General features: G+C 38.9%; 1 protein-coding gene across 2 annotated transcripts in view; it reads left to right on the top strand.

Annotated features, from left to right (window-relative positions):
* PRCP (prolylcarboxypeptidase) overlaps positions 1–21096 on the top strand; it is a 68553-nt gene that overhangs the window by 15597 nt on the left and 31860 nt on the right. For both annotated transcript variants that reach the window (XM_023762202.1, XM_006098473.3), the window contains exon 2: positions 19516–19656. In XM_023762202.1, the coding sequence (XP_023617970.1) occupies positions 19516–19656 (141 nt within the window). The remainder of the gene's footprint in view (positions 1–19515; positions 19657–21096) is intronic.

Consider the following 21096-nt stretch of genomic DNA (forward strand, 5'->3'; position numbering starts at 1 on the left):
CCTCTGGGATAGTTATTACTGTTTTCATTGTACATACAAGAAAACAAGCCAAAGACATGAAGTAACTTGTTCAAGTTTAAATAGATCTAATCGATGGCACAATGGACACTCAAACTCAGATCTCTCTTCAAATACCCTTCTCTTTTCACTGTATCACAGAATGTTTGTCGTTTTCAGGAGGAAAAAAACCCCAAAGTTTTTGAAAGATCCCCTTGGTACTGGTTAAATTTTAGTGTGTGTGTGCATATGTGTATTTAAGCTTTGACACAATTTGCATTTGTTCAGTTTTCCTGATGCTGTATAACTAGCATGTTTGGCCAGTATCCTTGTGATTTAAACAAGGAACTACAGCCCAAACAATGGCTCTGATTCAGCAGATAGGAAAGTGAGGAAGTACTTGTTATTATTTGTCAGTGAATTTTTATTTTTATGCAGTTTGAGCCATGGGTCACACTGCAGACACTGTCTGTTTAAACTGTCGGAAACCTCTGCCACTTCCTGAGCACTAATGGCCTTTTCCTTTAAGGGAGCAGCTCATACAATAACTTTGGAAAGCAGTGGTGATGACTTTGGCGTTTGATGTTTTCTTTCTCTTGAACAGTTGGCTTTAATGACAATGACCAGTACAGCCCCAACAAACCAAAACAGACTTTTTGTTTGCCTTTTTATGTAGTCTAATTTCTAAAAAATGACCACACTTTATTTATATTTTGAAAAATTTTAAGAGTTTATTTAAGCCAAACTGACAACATATGCCAGGGAGCAAGATCTCAGATGTTCCCAGAAAATGACCACACCTTAACAGAGAAGGAATTCATATTTGCCAAGCACTTCTCTATAATCTCCTCAAGGACAGCAACCTTGGGTTTCATGTGTGGACCTGGGACGCCACAGCACCAAGCTCTGTATATGTGGAGCTGAGATGAGGGGATGGCACTGCATATCATGCATGTCCTGTCTTATCGCAAATGTTAAGTGCAAAAGCCTATTGCTGTTACTTATATGCTCCCAGTGCTTTAGTCCATCTCTGAAGAACGTAAGTGTAACATGATGAAATGAATATTGGCTGAGATGCCAGGGGAGTTATTTGCCACAAAGTATGGGTTATGGTTTCCAGAAGGGCTTTTTGCAGTCAAATTAATATTTACTTAATATGAATTTATAATCATTTATTTATCTATAGTTTCTGTTTCCAGGTGATCTTGTTTCTCTGCTTCACACCCTAGCCAAATATATACATCTTTTTACTCTTTTCTCTTGGTCTTCCTGCAATGTTTTATTCTTTAAATATATCTTTGATCTTCAAGGTCTCTGGCTTGTTTAGTGCTTTCTTGTTCTCTTCTGTTAAGAAATGTATAACAAATATTATCACTGATCATGCGGTTTGGACCCCTGACCTTTCCTTCCTAGAGATAATATCTAGATCTCAGTTGTATTCCATCTCCAGGCCCAGAAAAGCAGCAAAACCAGATGAGTGATGCATCAGCTGACCTCAGGACCAGCTGCACTGAGTAATGAACCCCTACCCTGGTGCCAACCAGTCAATCAATGAAGACCCCAACCCTGAAAGGACATACCTGAAAAGCTGCTGAACATTCTATTAAGATCTTCCCCTGCGACCTTCCCTAAAATCTCCGCTCTTAAAACCCTTAGGATGGAAGACCCAGGCTGCTTTCTCTTCTGGGAACATGCCTGAAACTTTCTCCTCCCCCCTCCTCCACTCCATTCCCCTAGGTGTGTCATCTTTATCTTCCTCACTTCTAAGATCCAAGGGCCCTTCCTTTGCCTCAATTACTTGTTTCCTAAGCCCATTTCTTCTATGAATTACTTCTTGTACCTCTATGATTTTCTAAATAAATGTTCTCTTATATATAAAAAAAGAGCCCTGACAGGTATCCTCAGTGGTTAGAGCATCAGCCTGCACACCAAAAGGTTGTGTGTTTGATTCTTGGTCAAGGGCACATACCTGGGTTGCGGGTTCAATCTCTGGCCCTGGTTGGGGCAGTATGCAGGAGGCAACAGATTGATGTGTCTCTCAGGTCGAGTTCTCCCTCTCTCTCCCCCTCTCGCCTTTTCACTTTCTCTAAAAATCAATGGAAAAATATCCTAGAGTGAGGATTAACAACAACAAAAAAGAATAGGATGCTGCTTTTACTGCTTAGGATTCCTAATATAGATACCTAAATGCAACCCAGAGGATAAGTGTTCAAAGCAAGTTAAACTTTAATAACAAATATTATATGACACTCCCTTCTAAAACTCTTGATTTATTTCACATTACTCTGTGGTCCCTGAGAAAGAAGAAACCTACCAAGAAGAGCTCCTGGTGACTGACTAACTGGGTTTAAATTTAAAAAGCAGAACCCAGCAGGTGTTTCTAATCAGGGGCTTTTCACAGAAACCTCAAGCAGAAGCCTTCACTGAATTGCCTGTCTGCACTGTATTCCTGACAGCTGAGCCAACCCATAAAGGAGTTCCTGAAATTGTATTTTAACCCATAGGACTGAGATTTCTCTCAATCTAATCAGAGCTATTCAACTATATCCCCATCAGCATCTTCACTGACCAGAGCAGCTCCATTCTGGCCAATCAGGACAGTGCCTTTTGGACCAATCAAACTTGGAGGATTTGGAGTCCTCATGTACATGAGGATGGACTAATTGGACCAGGGGTGGGGACTTTCTATATAAGCCAGCTTTCCCTTTCCACTGTGTTTCCTCAGCTGGAGCTGAAACACTGAAGATATCTCACTGGAGCAGACTGGTGTAGGACGGAGCAGAGCAGAGCAGAGCAGAACTGTCTAGCCAGATAGGGGTCTTGCTTCAGGGCCTCCCCAGAGCTGTGCTTTATCAAAATTGAGCAGTTTGCACTGAACAAAGTTTCCTTCTCCACACCCCAAATTGGAGATTCCTGTTGGCATTGGATTGGCACTGATGAATATTGGTTGACAACTGTTAATGACACTATCTCCTGGTTACCTAGGATAGGGTATTTTAGAATCATCTGATTTCCTCACCTTTACTTCTACACCCAAATCCAATTAATCACCAAGACCTTTTCAGGATTCCTTCCTAATTTCTGTCCCTTCCTTTATATTCCTGGGTTACCACCTAATACAGGCCCATATAATTCCAAGCTAAACTATTACAATAACCTCTTCCATTGCCTCTGTTCTTTCAGCCTCCATCCAGGCCAGCTGGCACAATGTTTTTCCTCTCCTTTTTTCCAATCCAGGCTTCAGTGGGTCCTGCTTACACCCACCTCCTCAGGAAACTTTTCCCACTGACACAGCCTAGCATGAGCTATCCTTTGAGCTCCCCTAGTACTTATTGTCTGTAGCATTCATTTGGCTGTTAACTGTGCCCTGCTTTGTGAAATGGTTCTCGCTGCCCAAACTGTAATTATGTCTTAGTATGATTTCACAGGCACTTATCCTCAAGTAGAAAGCATATGTGTTTCAGAATTAATACACCCACAGGGGATTATGGTTCAGGATGTTTAGAGTTTTTAAATTTCCTGATAGACATAATTTTAAACTTTGTAGTTAGAGAAATACTATGACCCACTAAACTTAGTTTATAACCCACTACCTCCATTTATATAACATTAATCTAGAATATCCGGGCCTTACAAAGATGAAAGTTTCTCCTGTAATGGAGAGGTAAGGCTTGGAAGCAAAAATATTTACTGCAGGGGTGAGTTGTAAAGTCTTGCAAGAGAAGTGTATAGCATGAGTTCAGTGGAGGGAGAATTGCATGGTGAAAATTAATTCCTGTTGTAGGAAGATGATTCTGTTTGGGGGAAAAAGGACTTGGGTATCACTTAACAATCATAGATTTTTCCTTGATAGTTAAATGATTTCAAAGAGTTTTTTTGTTTGTTTATGATAAGGGCAGGTGGGAATAATATACATCCATTTTCTCTTTATTCACTGTTTTGTTTTCTTTCTTGGTGTTTATGTGCTCATAGTAATAGCAGTGCTTGTAGTTGAGGTTTTCTGACTTCGATTGTATTTCTAAACACTAACAGGATACCATAAGGGAGAAAATTTATTTCTTCTTTAATACTCATTTATTTGGGGGATGAACAAAAGGGCTATTTTAAAAATGAGGAGCTCTAAGGGGTACTAGGCTATGGGACGAAAACATTATCACTTGTGAATAGTTATAAATACCTGTCATTGTAGGCTGCCTGGATTATAGTTTTCAAGTCAGGCAATATTCTGTAATAATGTTGGCAAACTTATTTTTTAAATTATTTTTTATTTTTCAATTACCGTTAACATACAATATAATATTAGGGCAGATTATTACTCCTGAGTAATTTTCCTCAGAATGTTTACTTTTTATTGATTTTTTTTAAAATTAATTTTTAAGTAAAATGAGCCTTTGAGACAAAGCTCTTCTTGGTTCCATTCTTTGTGGTGGCTCATTTCCTTTATAGAAGATCCTTTATATAAAGGCTACCTTACATTATTTTTACTACCTTAATGGAAAGAGTATTATATCTGGGTAAAATGTATCATCAAACTGTGTTTTAGGTTCTCTAGGGTCAGATGCCAAATGTGAAAATATCGGTGTAGTTGTAATGCACTTTTGTGCGTGTGCTTTTAATACCACAAGATAAAATTATTGATCAACCATCAGAGGGTATTTGGTATAAATTTTGAGCCTTTACTGTGGTCAGGGATTTGTATACATACTACCTTGAATCAAGGAAAATATTAGTAGCCACTTACAGTTACTCAACTGAGGATCAGAGATGTGAAAAAATTGCTGGAATTCACCTAACTTGAAAGCAGCATGATCAGAATTTTAACCTAGAACTGTCAGGCTACAAAGCTGGGCATTTCCACTGGAGAAGGAGCCCGTCCCTTGGGACCTGGGCTTGTCCTCGAAAGCTTTACTGAGGGGGCAGTGCTTGAGTGAACACTTGGCTGGATGGAGGGTGAAGTAGGAGTTTTCCGTAATGACATGGGAGGAGGATATTATAGGCAGGGGGAAATTCAAGGGCACCAGCCTGGGGACTTGAGCAAGCATATTATGTCCAGAGGATTTCTGAATTATGAAGTAGGAGAGAGGCAAGTGGTAGAAGATGAGGTTGGAAGAGGTGGGCAGGGTCCTCGTATAGCATTACTAGCTCCTCTGAGTTTGCCTTCACTGCAGCCTCCTGTACCAGCAGTTAATTGGGTTACATCTCCTCTTTGCTGCCATAGCAAACACCCTGTGCTTACCCACATCCACAATGTGCATGCTTTGTGTGGAAATAGTTTCTGTGCTTGCTTGTCTCCACTGGACTGTGGCCTCTTTGAGAACAAAGACTGTGACTTTTATCCTTGTATCCAGTCACATGCATTAGGCCTTGAGAAATGGTGAGTATGAAAGGGCCTTGTCCTTGCTAAGGAGAATCAATAATCATAGTCACCTACGTGTTTACCACTCTTCTACCATTTCAATGTTGAGTTGGATTTAAGTTGATAATTTTAGGATCTGTTTACATTTTCTAAGGTTAAAACACCTGGTAGAAAGGTAAGAGTTTCATTGGTGTCATACTATACTTCTCACCTCTTCAACTCAACTTAACTCAACTCAACTCAACTCAACTCAACTCAGAATTCTGATGGAACAAGTCCTGTGCCCATTGTGCTTTGGGCTGTGGGATTCAGACATGAACAAGAAAGGGGAGGCAGCTGGCATGGTGGGACAAATGCAGCCTCTCCACTTCATAGGGTTTCTCTGAAGAGCAAATGAGGGACTGTACATTTACAGTCCTTAGTGCAGCCCTTACATAATTCAGAGAGGCAGGTGGGAATAATACACATGGTTTGATCAATATATTCTAGCATCTTTTATAGGGTTACTAGTGTTAGGGTTTATAATAGTATAGCAGGTATCCTATATGTATATAGATAACTAGTGCAAAGCTATACTGGGTGGGCAAAAGTATGTTTATGTAGTTCGTATGGAAAATAATACAATAATTAATAAACAATAATACAAGAATAAACTGTTTCATGTACTCCTAACTGTAAGCCTTACTTTTGCCCCACCAGTTAAAAAGTACTATAATAGAACTAAAATTACTGTGGAGCACAAAGAAGGTAGAAAGGCCCAGGAATGCTTCCTGTAAGAAGTGGCATTGAATAATATCCCTTGGACCTTTTCACACAGTTGGCGTACCTAACTAGAAGGCTGTGGAGATTAAAGGCCTAATTAGGTCTACCTCTGTTATTCTCTGTCAGAGTCAAAGCTGCACAATTACAGTTTCTAAGTGTTTCTTTGTGTACTAGAGGCCCGGTGCATGAATTTGTGCATGAATGGGGTCCCTTGGCCTGGCCAGCGATCGAGGCCTATCAGGGCCGGCCAGGGGGAGGGGCCGCGGGAGGTTGGTCAGCTGGTCCCCCCAATTGGGGCTGATCGGGGTTGCAGGCCTGGGGGAGGGGCTGTGGAAGGTTGGCTGTGAGAGTGTACTGACCACCAGGGGGCAGCTCCTGCATTGAGCATCTGCCCCCTGGTGGTCTGGTGCATCAGAGTGACTGGTCGTTCTGGTTGTTCAGTTGTAACAGTCGCTTAGGCTTTTATATATATAGATTTGCTTGTTTGTTATCTGTTTCTTTTATTAGACTACTAGTATCCCAGTGCACGGATTTGTGCACATTGAAAGGAAATTAATTAGAAGAAATATTTTAATATTGCTATTCACCCTTTCTCTATAATAGAAGTGTCAACCAAATTCACAATCGACAATGACAGATGGAAGCACATGCATGCAATTGGTGCCAGCGAGAGCTTTATATACTAGGTGTACCGGTTAATAATGTGGATTTTTTAAAGTATATTTTTAATATATTTTATTGATTTCAGAGAGGAAGGGAGAGGGAGAGAAACATCAATGATGAGACATAATCATTGATTGGCTGCCTCCTGCACGCCCCCTACTGGGGATCGAGCCTGCAGCCCATGCATGTGCCCTTGGCGGGAATCGAATCTGGGACCCTTCAGTTCGCAGGCCGACGCTCTATCCATTGAGCCAAACCAGCTAGGGCCAGATTTTTTTCAATAGATGGAGTTACACATATGTTGATATATATGCGATTTGATATGTATGCTATTTTGTTGTATTGACAACAAGCTTCAGAACTTCATATGTCAAATTTTCTGAAGGTGTTAACATCATAGATATTTTTACGCTTAAAAATGTCAAGTTTCATGCCAAAAAAGAGTATTTGCGGGAAGTTTTAATTCATTACTTTATTTTGAAAAAAAGTGCTGCTGAATACTTCGGGAAGCTTATGGTGAACATGCTCCATCTCAAGATACTTATGAATGATGGTTTAAACCAGCCATGGGCAAACTACGGCCCTCGGGCTGGATCAGGCCCGTTTGAAATGAATAAAACTAAAAAAAAAAAAAGACCGTACCCTTTTATGTAATGATGTTTACTTTGAATTTATATTAGTTCACACAAACACTCCATCCATGCTTTTGTTCCGGCCCTCCGGTCCAGTTTAAGAACCCATTGTGGCCCTTGAGTCAAAAAGTTTGCCCACCCCTGGTTTAAACGCTTTAAAAGTGATGATTTCGATGTGAAAGACAAAGAAGGTCCAGGTTAACTGAGAAAGTTTGAAGACCAACAATTACAAGCATTATTGGATTAAATGTGTGTCAAACTCAAAACCAACTTGCAGAAAGATTAAATGTTGCTCAGCAAACAATTTCCGATCATTTACAAGCAATGGGAAAGATTTTAAAGGAAGGAAAATGGGTGCCACATCAACTGAACAAAAGACAAATGGAAAACCGAAAAGTCATCAGTAAAATGTTGCTTCAACGGCACGAAAGAAAGTCTTTTTTGCATCGAATTGTGACTGGCGATGAAAAGTGGATTTGTTTTGAGAATCCCATATGCACAAAATCATGGGTTGATCCAGTTCAACCATCAACATTGACTGCAAGGCTAAATCGCTTCGGAAAGAAGACAATGCTCTGTGTTTGGTGGGATCAGGAAGGTGTAGTGTATTATGAGCTTCTAAAACCAGGTGAAACCGTTAATACTGATTGCTACAGACAACAAATAATCAATCTGAACCACGCTTTGATCGTGAAATGACCAGAATGTGCCAGAAGACATGGCAAAGTAATTTTGCTTCATGATGATGCACCGTCACACACTTCAAAACCAGTTAAAGACATGTTAAAAGATCTTGCCTGGGAAGTATTAACCCACCAGCTGTATTCACCAGATCTTGCTCCTTCAGATTACCACTTCTTCTGATCGATGGCACATGCACTTTCTGAACAGCACTTCAAAACATACGAAGAAGTGGAAAATTGGGTCTCTGAATGGTTTGCCTCAAAACAAGAAAAGTTCTATTGGGACGTATCCACAAGTTACCTGAAAGATGGGGAAAATGTGTAGCTGGTGATGGACATTACTTTGAATAAAGCACTTTTGATGTTTCTCTTGAAATTATCATATTTTCTTTGATTACAAAATCTGCATTATTAACTGGTACACTTGGTATATAAATAAACTTGCTTAATTAGACCTGCTTTCTGGTTTAGCTAAACTTTTTCCAGCCCAGTGAAGCACCCCAACTTCTTTTTCAGGTAATTGTCAGCAACACAGCAGTAGATTATGATTGTAGATCACGCAGGGAGAACAAAGGGTGAAATATTTAACTGGAAATATTTAACTGCAGCAGTGTTTGACTATATTCTGTGCAGTGAGAAAACCTGAAGTCATTTTCAACGTCCACCATTTCTTACTTTCTTTCAGTTGGGTCAGGTTTCTAAACTTTCTAAGTCTCTGTTTTCTGGCTAATGAAAAGAAAATAGGATTCCACCGAGTCGCCTGTCTATCTACTCCAGGACTTCTGTGAGGATCAAATGAGATGAGGCACAGGAAAACGCTTCACAGACATTTGGTTAAAGTGTATAATGTTTTCACCTGGCTATAAAGCAAGTTGTGTTCCTGGGCTGAAGATACTCCAAGGAGGCTAGTCACTAGGGAGAAAAAGCTGGGCGTTGCTATGTGACGTCATTACCCAGAGCCCACAGCAACCATTTCTGGGCTGGGCTGGGCTGGGCTGTGGGCTGTATTTTGCAGCATGGGGTCTTTGTAGTATTGGCTGCGATTTGGTGGGCTGTTGCTCCAGGATGGTGGTGGGGCCTGTGTCCCACTTGGGGGAAGCCGAGTGTTGGTTTGTTGGTCCCAGGTCCGTGGTGCCGTTTCTTTTTAAATGTCCAGTGTGCATCATGGCAGCTCCTGCGTTGAGTGTCTGCCCCCTAGTGGTCAGTGCGCATCATAGCTACTGGTCGGACAGTCAGACAGACACTTACGCTTTTATATATATAGAAGAGAGTACTAGGAGGGCAGTTACCATATTCAGCTTGTTCACTGTTGTATTTCTAGCATTTATCCCAAGGTAGGCACTCAAGAAATATTTGAATAAATGAATGAATGAATGACTTTAATCACTGACTCTTATTTCTCTCTACATCCTATTAGCTCTGGGAAGTTGCTACACAGGATGGTGACGTGGTGGCAAAAGCACCTGAAAGTAATCAAAGAAGCAACTTGGTCCTGTTTGAACTTGCTGCTATTGTTCTGAGCTTTTTGGTTTTAGCTGAGGATATCCTTTTCCCTTCCTTTATCTTTTTTAAGGTGCCCTATAATTCAGACCGGATAAATGCTGAAAACAATGATTAGTCTATAGAGTTGATGATAAAAATTCTCTAGAGGCCATTGTATAGTGAAACCATGACCAAACATTTGATGTTGGAGTTCCCCAAGAGGAAAAAGCTTAGGCAGCTACTTTTTCAGTTGCTTCCTTTTGTGGATACTCTTCATATGGGGATTTTGTAAAATTTAATTTTTCAGACGCTTAGAGCTTCTAAAATCAGTTATTAGTCATTGTAATAAGAATAATTATTTTTAAAGCAATCTCTAAAAAGAGAATGCTATAGGTTTCTTCCTGTGGTTCTTCCAGTGTGAATCATAGCAGATCCTCTGTGCAAAAGGAGGAGATGCATTTTGGCATTATGTTGTAATATCTTGTTTGTATGTAATACTTTTTTTAAAAAAGTAGTTTATTAATTTAACAGAGGGAACTAGGTCAAGATTGTGAACCTGATGTCTTGTCTCACCAGAGGGAAGCAGGGACTAAAGTTTGAGAACTATTAGATTCTCATTTTGTAAAGTTCTTTAAATAGTATCTGGAGGAAAAGAGTGGAAATAGAATCTACTTTGTTAACTTCCATTAAATGTTAGGGGGGACCTAATGGTCTTGGGACTCTCTCACCAGTTTAGTGGGGCTCTTTCTCTTAAAATGCCCACAGTCAGTGTCAGTGCAAAATCAGTTATAAAAGGGCGGCAGAGGTGGTTACAGCTGTTCAAAAGACTTATTTTTGTTGATTGCTATTATGTGAATACTGCTGATGTAGTACATTGGGCCCTTTTTCATTGTGATATTTCCAGAGTGTATAATTGCGGAAAGTGAACATTGTTTATGTGTTATATATGTAGCAATTGAAGAGAGACTTGGGTTTGAAATCTGGCTTATTTATTAGTCTTGCCATCATCTCTCACCTGAACCTTTTAGTAGCCTTTCGTTTACACTTTCTCCCTTTCTTTATCATCTTTCTCCAGGCCGTTTTCCACAGAACAGCCTGTCCAAGTCAAATCCCTCCATCTGTGCTATGGACCCCATTCCCTCCTGCCACCTCATAATCTTTTTGCATCATGGAACCCCTCTCTCACTTATAGTCTCAACTATTCCCTCTAGTACTTTATTGCCCTTGGACATTATACCCTTCTCAGGTTTCTTCCTTCTTCATGAAACTCAGTTGTTGAAAAAGTGTATTTTACATATTGATCAAATCAACATTTTGCAGCATATTTAGGTTTACTGAACTCGAGTATGCTGCTGAATGGGTTGTTAGGATATACATTTTACAAGAGGCTGTCATTCAGGTTAGATAACTGTGCACTGGCTGAGAGCCACAGCCTTAAATCCTATCAGCCCTAAAAACTGTGAGTAACCCTGTCATAAGATCTGGTATACTTCAGGTTACATACTTTAGTAAAATGCTGATTAGCCCTTTCCAAACCCTCCACCCAGATTCTGGCCTTTGGTCTATATTAATGTGTAGTTATTTATCTTCTCATTTCTACCTCCAGCAGAGGGCATGCAGTTTCTGCTTCCTCAGCAGCTTGGATAAGGCCAAACTGTTATGAACTAGTTTTAAATTTTATGCTTGGATTCTCCCTTAGGCATGTGACTTGTCACTGGGCAAAAGGTACATTCAACTACAGCATTCTGCAACTCTTCCACAGCCAGTAACAGACCCATGCAATAAAAGAACCCCACAAACTTGATCTTGGGAACTTTGATCTCCATTCTCATTATTTTGAATCATGCTGTTCTTTGAAGCTGGGCTTGGTCTATTTTTATATCAATTTTGCAGAGCCAAGATGTATGCGTGCATTTATTCATTCTCTACATATTCACTGATCTACTATTTGCCAGATATTATTCTAGTCTCCTGGGGATTTAACAAAACTGACTAAAGTCTCAGCCTTATTAGGCTGTATTTCTAGTGGACTTATTTTATTCACTGCTGGTTTATTTAGAGAGGCAATTTCAGATTTCAGTTAGGATTCTCTTTATTGGAAGATTTTCATATCTACATCTAGTGGCAGCGTGATGAATCTAATCTTACCCTCATAAACTACTAGTATATACCTCCTGCCATAAAACAACAACAGCTCCTGACTATTTTTGTTCTTTACCATTCATCATGCTCCCTTTGCTTAAAGTGCTCTTCTGTACCTGAAAAAAATCTTATTTTTATTTATTTTTTAAATTTATTGATTTTTTACGGAGAGGAAGGGAGAGGGATAGAGAGTTAGAAACATCGATAAGAGAGAAACATCATCAGCTGCCTCCTACACACCCCCTACTGGGGATGAGCCCGCAACCAAGGTACATGCCCTTGACCAGAATTGAATCTGGGACCCTTTAGTCTGCAGGCCGACACTCTGTCCACTGAGCCAAACAATTTAGGGCTAAAAAAATCTTGTTTCTTGTCAGGGTTTAGCTCAGATGTCACCTCCTTGGTGCAGCATTCCATGATTTTCTCAGGCAGGATAGTAACCTCTACTGAGCTTCCACAGCACTTTGTATATAGAACCTAATCACACCATCATGCAATTGTCTATTAGTATGTTCATTCCTTTTGTTAGATTCAAAACTTGAGAGATGGAATTGTATCTTACTCAGTTCTCTTTCCTTAATGTCTGTCACTTAAGAGTACTCAACACATATTTTTAAATGAAAGGAACATTTAATATAGATGTGACTTGGTACAATATAATTTACAGTTGACTATAGTGAAATATAAATGTAAACACCATATGTACATTATAAAAGAAATCTTAAAATATAAAATATATCTTAAAGGAAAGCTTAAATAGTAACAAAGCTATTTGTTAATTATCTTATTATACATATTGAAAAATGCACTATCTTATTACAGAATCCCTTCATTTTTTTTCTTAGAGTCACTTTCCCCCTACAAGGATAATGACTATCCTGACTTCTAACAGGGTAAATTTTAATCCCTGACTTTAAAAATGATGATGAATGCCATATTTGAATGATGTGAATATATCTTTATTTTAAAAAGAAAGATTTAAAATAATTGGCATTTTTGGATCTCAGTTTTTTCATTTAAGAGTTTGGACTGAATATCTAAGTTCCCTTCCTGTCCTAAAATATTATGAATCTATTTAAACCTTCATGGTCTCTCCTACTTTATTTCTTATACTACAGCGCCCTCTGATGGCCAAACTTTTATGATGTAATATGTGTTTCATAATCACAGCAGCACGTTATCTCTAATTTGGGAGCTTATGTTGTAACCAGGTAATTCTAGTGGCACAAAAGTCGGAAATTTTTGATCATGTGGTGCTTTCTGGAGTTGTTTAGTCATCAGGTGATACTGGAATCTTTATCTGATGAAACACTTAACTCTTGTTTGACAAAACATGTTGTTTCTTGATTTACTGGAACATTTCAGTGTTCTCGAGGGCATTCTAATTTTGGTAAATTAGAATGTGACTCCCTGTTTGGAACCCACAGTCCTTGGTGAGGGAAAAGGGGGTTAGTGAGTACTGATCAGCTATTGGAGCAGGTGTTTGAATCTATTTCCTACCAAGTACATTTTAAAAATATAATTTGATTTTGTTGTATGATATTAATTTATACTATTGAATTTATAATAGCTTCTTATATATTTTCTCAAGCACCAGGTACTAAGATAGAACATGTCTATGAAAATTTTAACATAACAAGAAATGTGGGGAACTACTGATTTGGAAGATTTGAACTGCACTTATCTAATAATTATAAAGTATCTGTCTTGTACAGAAGCACTGTGGTAGCTGTTGTGTTCTTGCCTTTCTAACTATCCGTTTATAAGTATAGGAGGCTACACTTAGCCAAAATTTTCCATGGTGGACTCCCCCAAGCCTCTCCTTTTCTTCCTTTCCCCTGGTCATTTCTCTTTAAATAAGAGCCTTCTTTTTATAGTTCGGGGAAGGTTATCAAGAAAGTATAGAAGGAGGGAATATTATTCTCCTGGTTAATATGAACATAATGTGTGTATAAAGAAGAGCAGTGTCTTACTACATGGAACAATGGCTTTATTTGAAGGGTATATCTGAAGGAACTCTCACCTTCTTTGTGAAAATGGAAACTAGACCTGTTAAGATTGGCAATGAAGAGAGCTTCTCTGTGGGAGGGGAAGGACAATTCTTTTTATACTCACCTTTGTCTTAGAGGGACTTGGGACCATTTCCCTTGTCACCATTACACTGTCCTCAAGGAATACTATCTTCCTTTTAGTTCTTTAAAAGTCTCCAGTTCTTCCTGATAGCTTCATAGTAGAGATGAACAAAGGTAAACACTTAAGCAGGACTTTTTAATGGCCTTGACATATGAGGTGGAAATTAATGGGAGTCATCCATGACCTGACTCCTAAGATATGGCTTGCTCTCCCATCTTGTCCCAGCTCTGGGGCTACTACTGTGTAAGGAACAACTTAACTTAGTAGGACTCTACTTGTAGATATCTACCCCTCTCCAGCTGCAGTGGTTGCAGTGGTTCTCAACCTGTGGGTCGCCTAAGACCATTGGAAAACACATATATAATTACATATTGTTTTTGTGATTAATCACTGCTTTAATTATGTTCAATTTGTAACAATGAAATTGGGGGTCACCACTACATGAGGAACTGTATTAAAGGGTCGCAGCATTAGGAAGGATGAGAATCACTGAGCTATAGGCTAGGGCAGTGATGGCGAACCTATGACACGCGTGTTAGAGGTGACACGCGAACTCATTTTTTTGGTTGATTTTTCTTTGTTAAATGGCATTTAAATATATAAAATAAATATAAAAATATAAATCTTTGTATTACTATGGTTTGCAAATATCAAAAAATTTCTATATGCGACACAGTTCCAGAATTAATATAGGACACATATTAAATGGAAGAAAAAGGATCTTATTTCATTTTCGCATTTCTGGATTAGAAATGGAAACCAGAGTGCCCTCCTTCAAGGTGCTTTGATTTATTGGAGGAGTGAGTCCATTTCTTTGTCCTGTATATCTCTGAGTATACTTTTCATATCTTTAGTAAAATTTCACTTAGCTGTTATCATATATCTGTGTCCATAGATAAAACCAATTGTATACTGAGTTTCTAAAACTAAAGGCTACTGAGTGAGAGTCAATGTGATTCTGTTTCTTATCAGTGGCCCAATTAAATGAGTTAAAAGTAGCAGTATAGTAACAATTACTGAGTCAGGTCACTGAAAACACTGATATTCTACATATTCTTCAGTGTAACCATTAGTAAATGGCTGGGGGATATGTTCTTCATTTTGCAGATTTAGGAGACAGATACCCTAGTGTCTCTTAACAAAGTTTGAACTTTGTACTCAGTCCCTGTCTACAATAGTGTAATACTGACAAAAGCAGGCTTTTGTTGTAGGTAGGATTGGTTAGGGGATAAAAGCATATGAAAAATAATTGTATTTGAATTTTATTTATTAGTTACTAGAGGCCTAGTGCACGACATTATGCCCTTGGCGGCGGGGGTGGGGGGATGGGGGTCCCCTCAGCCTGGCCTGTGCCTTTTAGCAGTCTGGGAGCCCTCGTGGGACACCCTTAGTGTTGCGGGAGGCTGGAGAGGCTCTTGCCACCGCCGCTGTGCTCGCCAGCCATCAGCCTGGCTTGTGGCTGGGGGGCAGCTCCTGCGTTGAGCATCTGCCCCCTGTTGGTCAGTGCACATCATAGCTACTGGTCCTTCTGCTGTTTGGTTGATTTGCATATTACCCTTTTATTATATAGGATGTTACCTTGGTCTAGTTATCTGACCTCTTTGAGCTTCAACATCCTTATTGTAATACTGGCATAATGAAAGTGCCCCAGAGGGTGACTGGGAGGATGAGAGTGATTTGTGGAAAGCACCAGCATGGTGCCAGGCACATAGTAGATACTCTGTCCCCCTTACCCCTGTTGTTCCGAAATTGCCACCAAAACTGTGTCTACCAGATGTAATGTTCTCATAGGCTTTTCTGTATGTGAACTTCATTTTTGAGTTCTCAAGTCCAGATCATTATTTTTGTCACAATGAACTTTATTTAAAGAATGTTCTTTTTGTACCTTGCTCATCTCATGATCTTTCCTCTGCAAGGTAAAGGACGGAAGCATCTCTTTAAAATTTCTTAGACCACATAAACCAAATTACAAAAATAATTAGAAGTTACAGCTCTGCTTCTGACTTGTGCAAAGTCACTTGACCTTTGAGCCTAGTTTCTTCAGCTAAACAACACAGATCAAATAGTTTCGAAGGCCCTTGTCCCCTTTCATGTGATTTATAAAACTCTTCAGGAGGCAGAGTTGGAAGTGGCATGTAGGTTCCAATTCTCAACAGCAGAGGGCACAATGCCCCTAGTATTCTAAGCCATTAGGTTTTGGAAAGAAACTATGTTTATGTAGCTTAAAGTTTATATTCTTTTTTTTTTTTAAATATATTTTATTGATTTTTTACAGAGAGGAAGGGAGAGAGATAGAGAGTTAGAAACATCAATGAGAGAGAAACATCGATCAGCTGCCTCCTGCACATCTCCCACTGGGGACGTGCCCGCAACCCAGGTACATGCCCTTGACCGGAATCGAACCCGGGACCCCTCAGTCCGCAGGCCGACGCTCTATCCACTGAGCCAAACCGGTTTCGGCCGAAGTTTATATTCTTGGTGACAGAGGGGAAGAAGAGAACCGTCAGGGTATTTGTTTCTCTGGCTTCCTCCCTGCACGCTGACTCAAGCTGCCTGTGTCCCTCATCTGAGGGCAGCTAGCTCTACAGGATCCTCTTCTGGATTTCAGTAGCCATGCCCCATCCCATTCACCCTTTTAGGCCTAGGAGTGGTAAAAGCTCTGCTGTACCTCCCATAGGTTGCTGCACTATCCTGCTTATCTCCCCTATGCTCTGCCCACACCTTCGTAAATAGTCCCTTTATTAAGTCTCCTGAATTATTCTAATTTGAATGTGCCTTCTGTTTTCTGTTTGGAGTATAACTGACACAAGAACCTATTAAGAGATAGACACAGGAGTGTGGCAGATGGAAATATAAATATTACTCTTATTACCACCACAACTGATACTGGACCACGTGGCTGGGGTCTGCTAGGGAAGCAGGTTTGCTGATATTTCACCCCTGAGGTCAGCCTGTGAGGGCTTGCCCCTGTAACACTCATGGTGTGGAGGAACAGAGAAGGATGAGTGCGTTTTCACAGAGAGGACAGAGGATGGGACTGAGCTGAGTGTTTTCGCCAAAGTTTTCAACAAGTCGAGTTGTTCTCTTTCCCTTGAGGAAGACCTAGAAGGTGGGGCAAGAGGCCAGGAGCCTTCCACATGGGAAGGTAGACCTCCTTCCACACAGGAACATAACGCTTGATAGAAAGGTGGCCCTCCTCCAATACTTCACACAGCAAATAATACTTTAAATAAAGTCGAGGTAAGCAAAAACAGCCATAGACTTAATATCCATAATTTCTATAAAGAACACCTGCAGCTCTAGCCGGTTTGGCTCAGTAGATAGAGCGTTGGCCTACAGACCCAAGGGTCCCAGGTTCAATTCTGGTCAAGGGCAGGTACCTGTGTTGTAGGCTCCTCCCCACCTGGGCCCCAGTCAGGGCTCATGCGGAGGCAACCAATGTGTTTCTCTCTGTCTTTCCTTCTCTCTTACTCTCTCTCTAAAAGATCAATGGGAAAATATCCTTGGGTGAGGATTTAAAAAAAAACAAAAAACACTTGCAAACTGACTAATTAAAACACCAATATTCCAATTGAGAAGTGGACAAAGGCTACAAATAAGCAATTCACAAAAGAGGGAATATTGCCCTATCCAGTTTGGCTCAGTGGATAGAGCGTCAGCCTGTGGACTCAAAGGTCCCAGGTTCGATTCCGGTCAAGGGCATGTACCTTGGTTGTGGGCACATCCCCAGAGGGGAGTGTGCAGGAGGCAGCTGATCGGTGTTTCTCTCTCATCAATGTTTCTAACTCTCTATTCCTCTCCCTTCCTCTCTGTAAAAAATCAATAAAATATATATATATTTTTTAAAAAAGGGAATATTAATTGCAAGTAAACATCTGGAAAAATGTTCAAACTCAGTAATTTATCAAGAATTTGCTTTTTAAAATGTTTTTACGCCCTTCAGATTGGCAAAAATCTTAAAGACTAATGTTATCCAGTGTTGATGAAGATGTAGGGAAGCAGGCATTCATAGACTGTTAGTAGAAATGTAAATTGATAAAGTCTTTTGAAGGGCAATTTAGCAGAAAAAAACAAAAAAGAATTCATCATAGGTGATTCGTGCTTCGTGTTGTACCATGGGAAGAAATACAGAACCCCTGCCTATCTCACTGTTAGTGATGCTCACTCACATTGATAACTAGATTAAGGTGATGCTAGCCTGATCCTTCCATTGTGAAGTTACATTTTCCCTTTGTGAAAATGCAGTATTCTCTATGATATTACTTTGGCACTAATATGAATGTTCATTTCTCTATCATTCACTCTCCTAATGCTTTTAGCACCATTTGGTAATTTTTACCTGAGTCAGTAACTTCATTAGGGATTACAAAACTATGATTTTTCTATTTCTGTCATTGCTTCTGCAATAGCTGACATTTGATTGAACAGAGTTCTTTTTCATCAACTGGGACTATTTGGTACACCGAAATACAATTCTTTGGAAAAGGCAGGTTAAATGTTGAGTTCTTTACTCTTTTGTATTCCAATTTCAAAGGAGTTGGTTTAATAGACACCTTAAATGCTAACAAATGCATATTTTTCTTGCTTTCTCTTCTTTGATACCCTTATGGACTAATGGATTTTCATGAATTGAATATTTTGATCAACTACTATTATTCTCTTTATGCTCAGTTTGTTTTATATTCAATTTGTTAAAACTTTACCCAGTGATAATCTTTTCTAGTTGGTTCCTATGCCTGTTAGACATAACTCCATTAATTTTTGAGCACTTTCTTGCTTCCTTGAACAGCAAGAGACATAGCTTCATTTACTAGCTTCCTTGACCCAAATGTTAGTCAGACACATCACTAACAAGCCCTAGTTCCTTTTATTGGGGAATGGTATTAGACACTAAAATCCTGGCCCTTGAAATATCAAGTGTTACTGGGGTGACAATGTTTATAGACCTTTTCAGTGGTCTATTTTGTTTTTAAATTGTGATATTTTGAAAGTTTGGATAATGAGATTTTAAAAATTAATGGCCTCACAAAATAGAAACTGAATCATAAATACAAAAACAGACTGACAACAGTCAGAGGGGTGGGGTTTGGGGGTTTGGATGAAAAAGGTGAAGGGATTAAGGGGCTGGGGTGGGAAACAACAACTCATATACACAAACAACAGTATGGTGATTACCAGAGGGAAAGGGGGTGGGGGAGTATGTAGCAGAAGGTACAGGGGGATAAATGGAGACGGGAGACTTACCTTTGGGAGATGGTGTAATATAGAATTGTACACTTGAAACCTATATAATTTTATAACCAGTACCACCCCAATAAAAATTTAGAAAAAATAATGGGTTCACGTCAGTATTTCCAATTTAATTTTAACATCAATGTGTTTTAAAGTAGCTATTTGATTTTATAATTGTATCTTTTCCCTTATACTGAAAATCTTGACCACCAACAACATTGCTATCTTGCAATATAAAGAAAATAATTTGTTTCATCTTACAATATAAAAAATAACTATCAATATTACTACTAATAGTAAAATCAAATGAAGTATAATTTTTGTACCTTAGGTTGATTTTAATAGAAGAATACATTTAATTATTTTTTTGTTTATCTCATTTAATCACTTTTCTTTGAAATATGTGTCTTGTCTGTTTTTGTTTTTGTCATAGATTGATCATTTTGGATTTAAGAATGATAAGACTTTTAATCAGCGGTACCTAATAGCTGATCAACACTGGAGGAAAGAGGGTGGATCAATACTTTTCTACACTGGTAACGAAGGGGACATTATCTGGTTTTGCAACAATACGGTATGTGCAGATTTGTGAAGTTCCTATGCTCTATTTATCATGATAAACTGGAAAAGTATTTTGCAGCATATATGACCAAGTATTATTGTCCTTAATTGTGAAGCTCTTTAAAAAAAAATAACAAGAAGATAAACTCAATAGAAAAAAATAGAAAAGAAACCCAAAATACCATGAATAGGCAGTTCACAAAAGAATAAATACTGATGTCCACTAAGCCTGCATATTTTGCCTTAAAGAATTTCACATGAAATAATGAAATACTATATTTAGACAGTTGAATTAAAAAAAATTTTTTTTGAAACCCTACCTTCTTTTTTGAATGAATAAAAATATTAAGAAAATGGGAACAGGAATGTTATGGCATACAGTTATTTTACTTTTATTATGGTCTCTGGAATGTAAATACAAAGGCACATATTTTTGTATATTCAGTATTATATTCTCAGAGTCCAGGACTGCTAGGTATATAGTAGGTGCTAAATAAATATTTGTTAAATGAGTGAATGAATAAAACCTGATCAAAGCAAATAAAAATACAAGTTTAATTGTCAAATAGGAATGGACAAAGGTAAAGTTATAGCTATATTTTAATTTGGCTTCACTGTTTTACCATTTTTCTTATGTTTATGAGGGTCAAAATGGTATAGTTGTTAGCTTGCTTTCCTTTGTATGTTTTGTATTATCTTTTATAATAATACTTAAGTCCATTAACAAAACTTAATTTAGGACACATGAAATTTTCCTTTATAATGTGCCAGAGCTATGACAAGAAAATGTCAACTTTCTACCCAAAACCTAATCTGTGAATTACCTTAAAGTGGGGATGAAATCATGTTTTTTCCACTGCTGTTGTCTGGCATGGTGCCTGGTATTCAGGAGGTCTCAGTAAATGTTGAACTGAACTGAATTGAAAGCAAAGGTATGAACCCAATCATACTGTGTTATTTGCACACCACATTTATGATAATTTCCTTAGGAATGTTAAGAGTCTAAATATGTTACTTGAAAATAAAATAATTCTCTGAGAAATGAGATGCTAGGATGTCTGTTTCTCTTAGATCGGAGACAAATGAAATCAGAACTTATTTTCTGTCAGATTCCTGCTCTGGTTTTCTGTGAAACAACCGAGTCTGCCTTGTAGCCCTTTCTTTTTCCTGTGTGACTTCCCTTTTATGCTAAGGCCACCACTGCCACCACTTCCCTCACTGACACTGCGGTATGATTGAAGGCTTGCTGGAGAATCTCTGACCTCAGAAGTGGTAGAAAGGAATAGATAGTGTAGGAACAGTTTCAGAGAACTGACTAGAGCCAAATTCTAGAAAGATGGATTCTGGGTCCTTTACTTACTAAAATGTTCCAGTTGCATATTCACATAGTCTGGTAATTCATTTATGGAGAGACAGTATATCATTGTAGTCAAGAATGAAGACTTCAGCCAGA

Source organism: Myotis lucifugus, unplaced genomic scaffold (genome assembly GCF_000147115.1).
Source record: "Myotis lucifugus unplaced genomic scaffold, Myoluc2.0 scaffold_236, whole genome shotgun sequence".
Lineage (NCBI taxonomy): Eukaryota > Metazoa > Chordata > Mammalia > Chiroptera > Vespertilionidae > Myotis > Myotis lucifugus.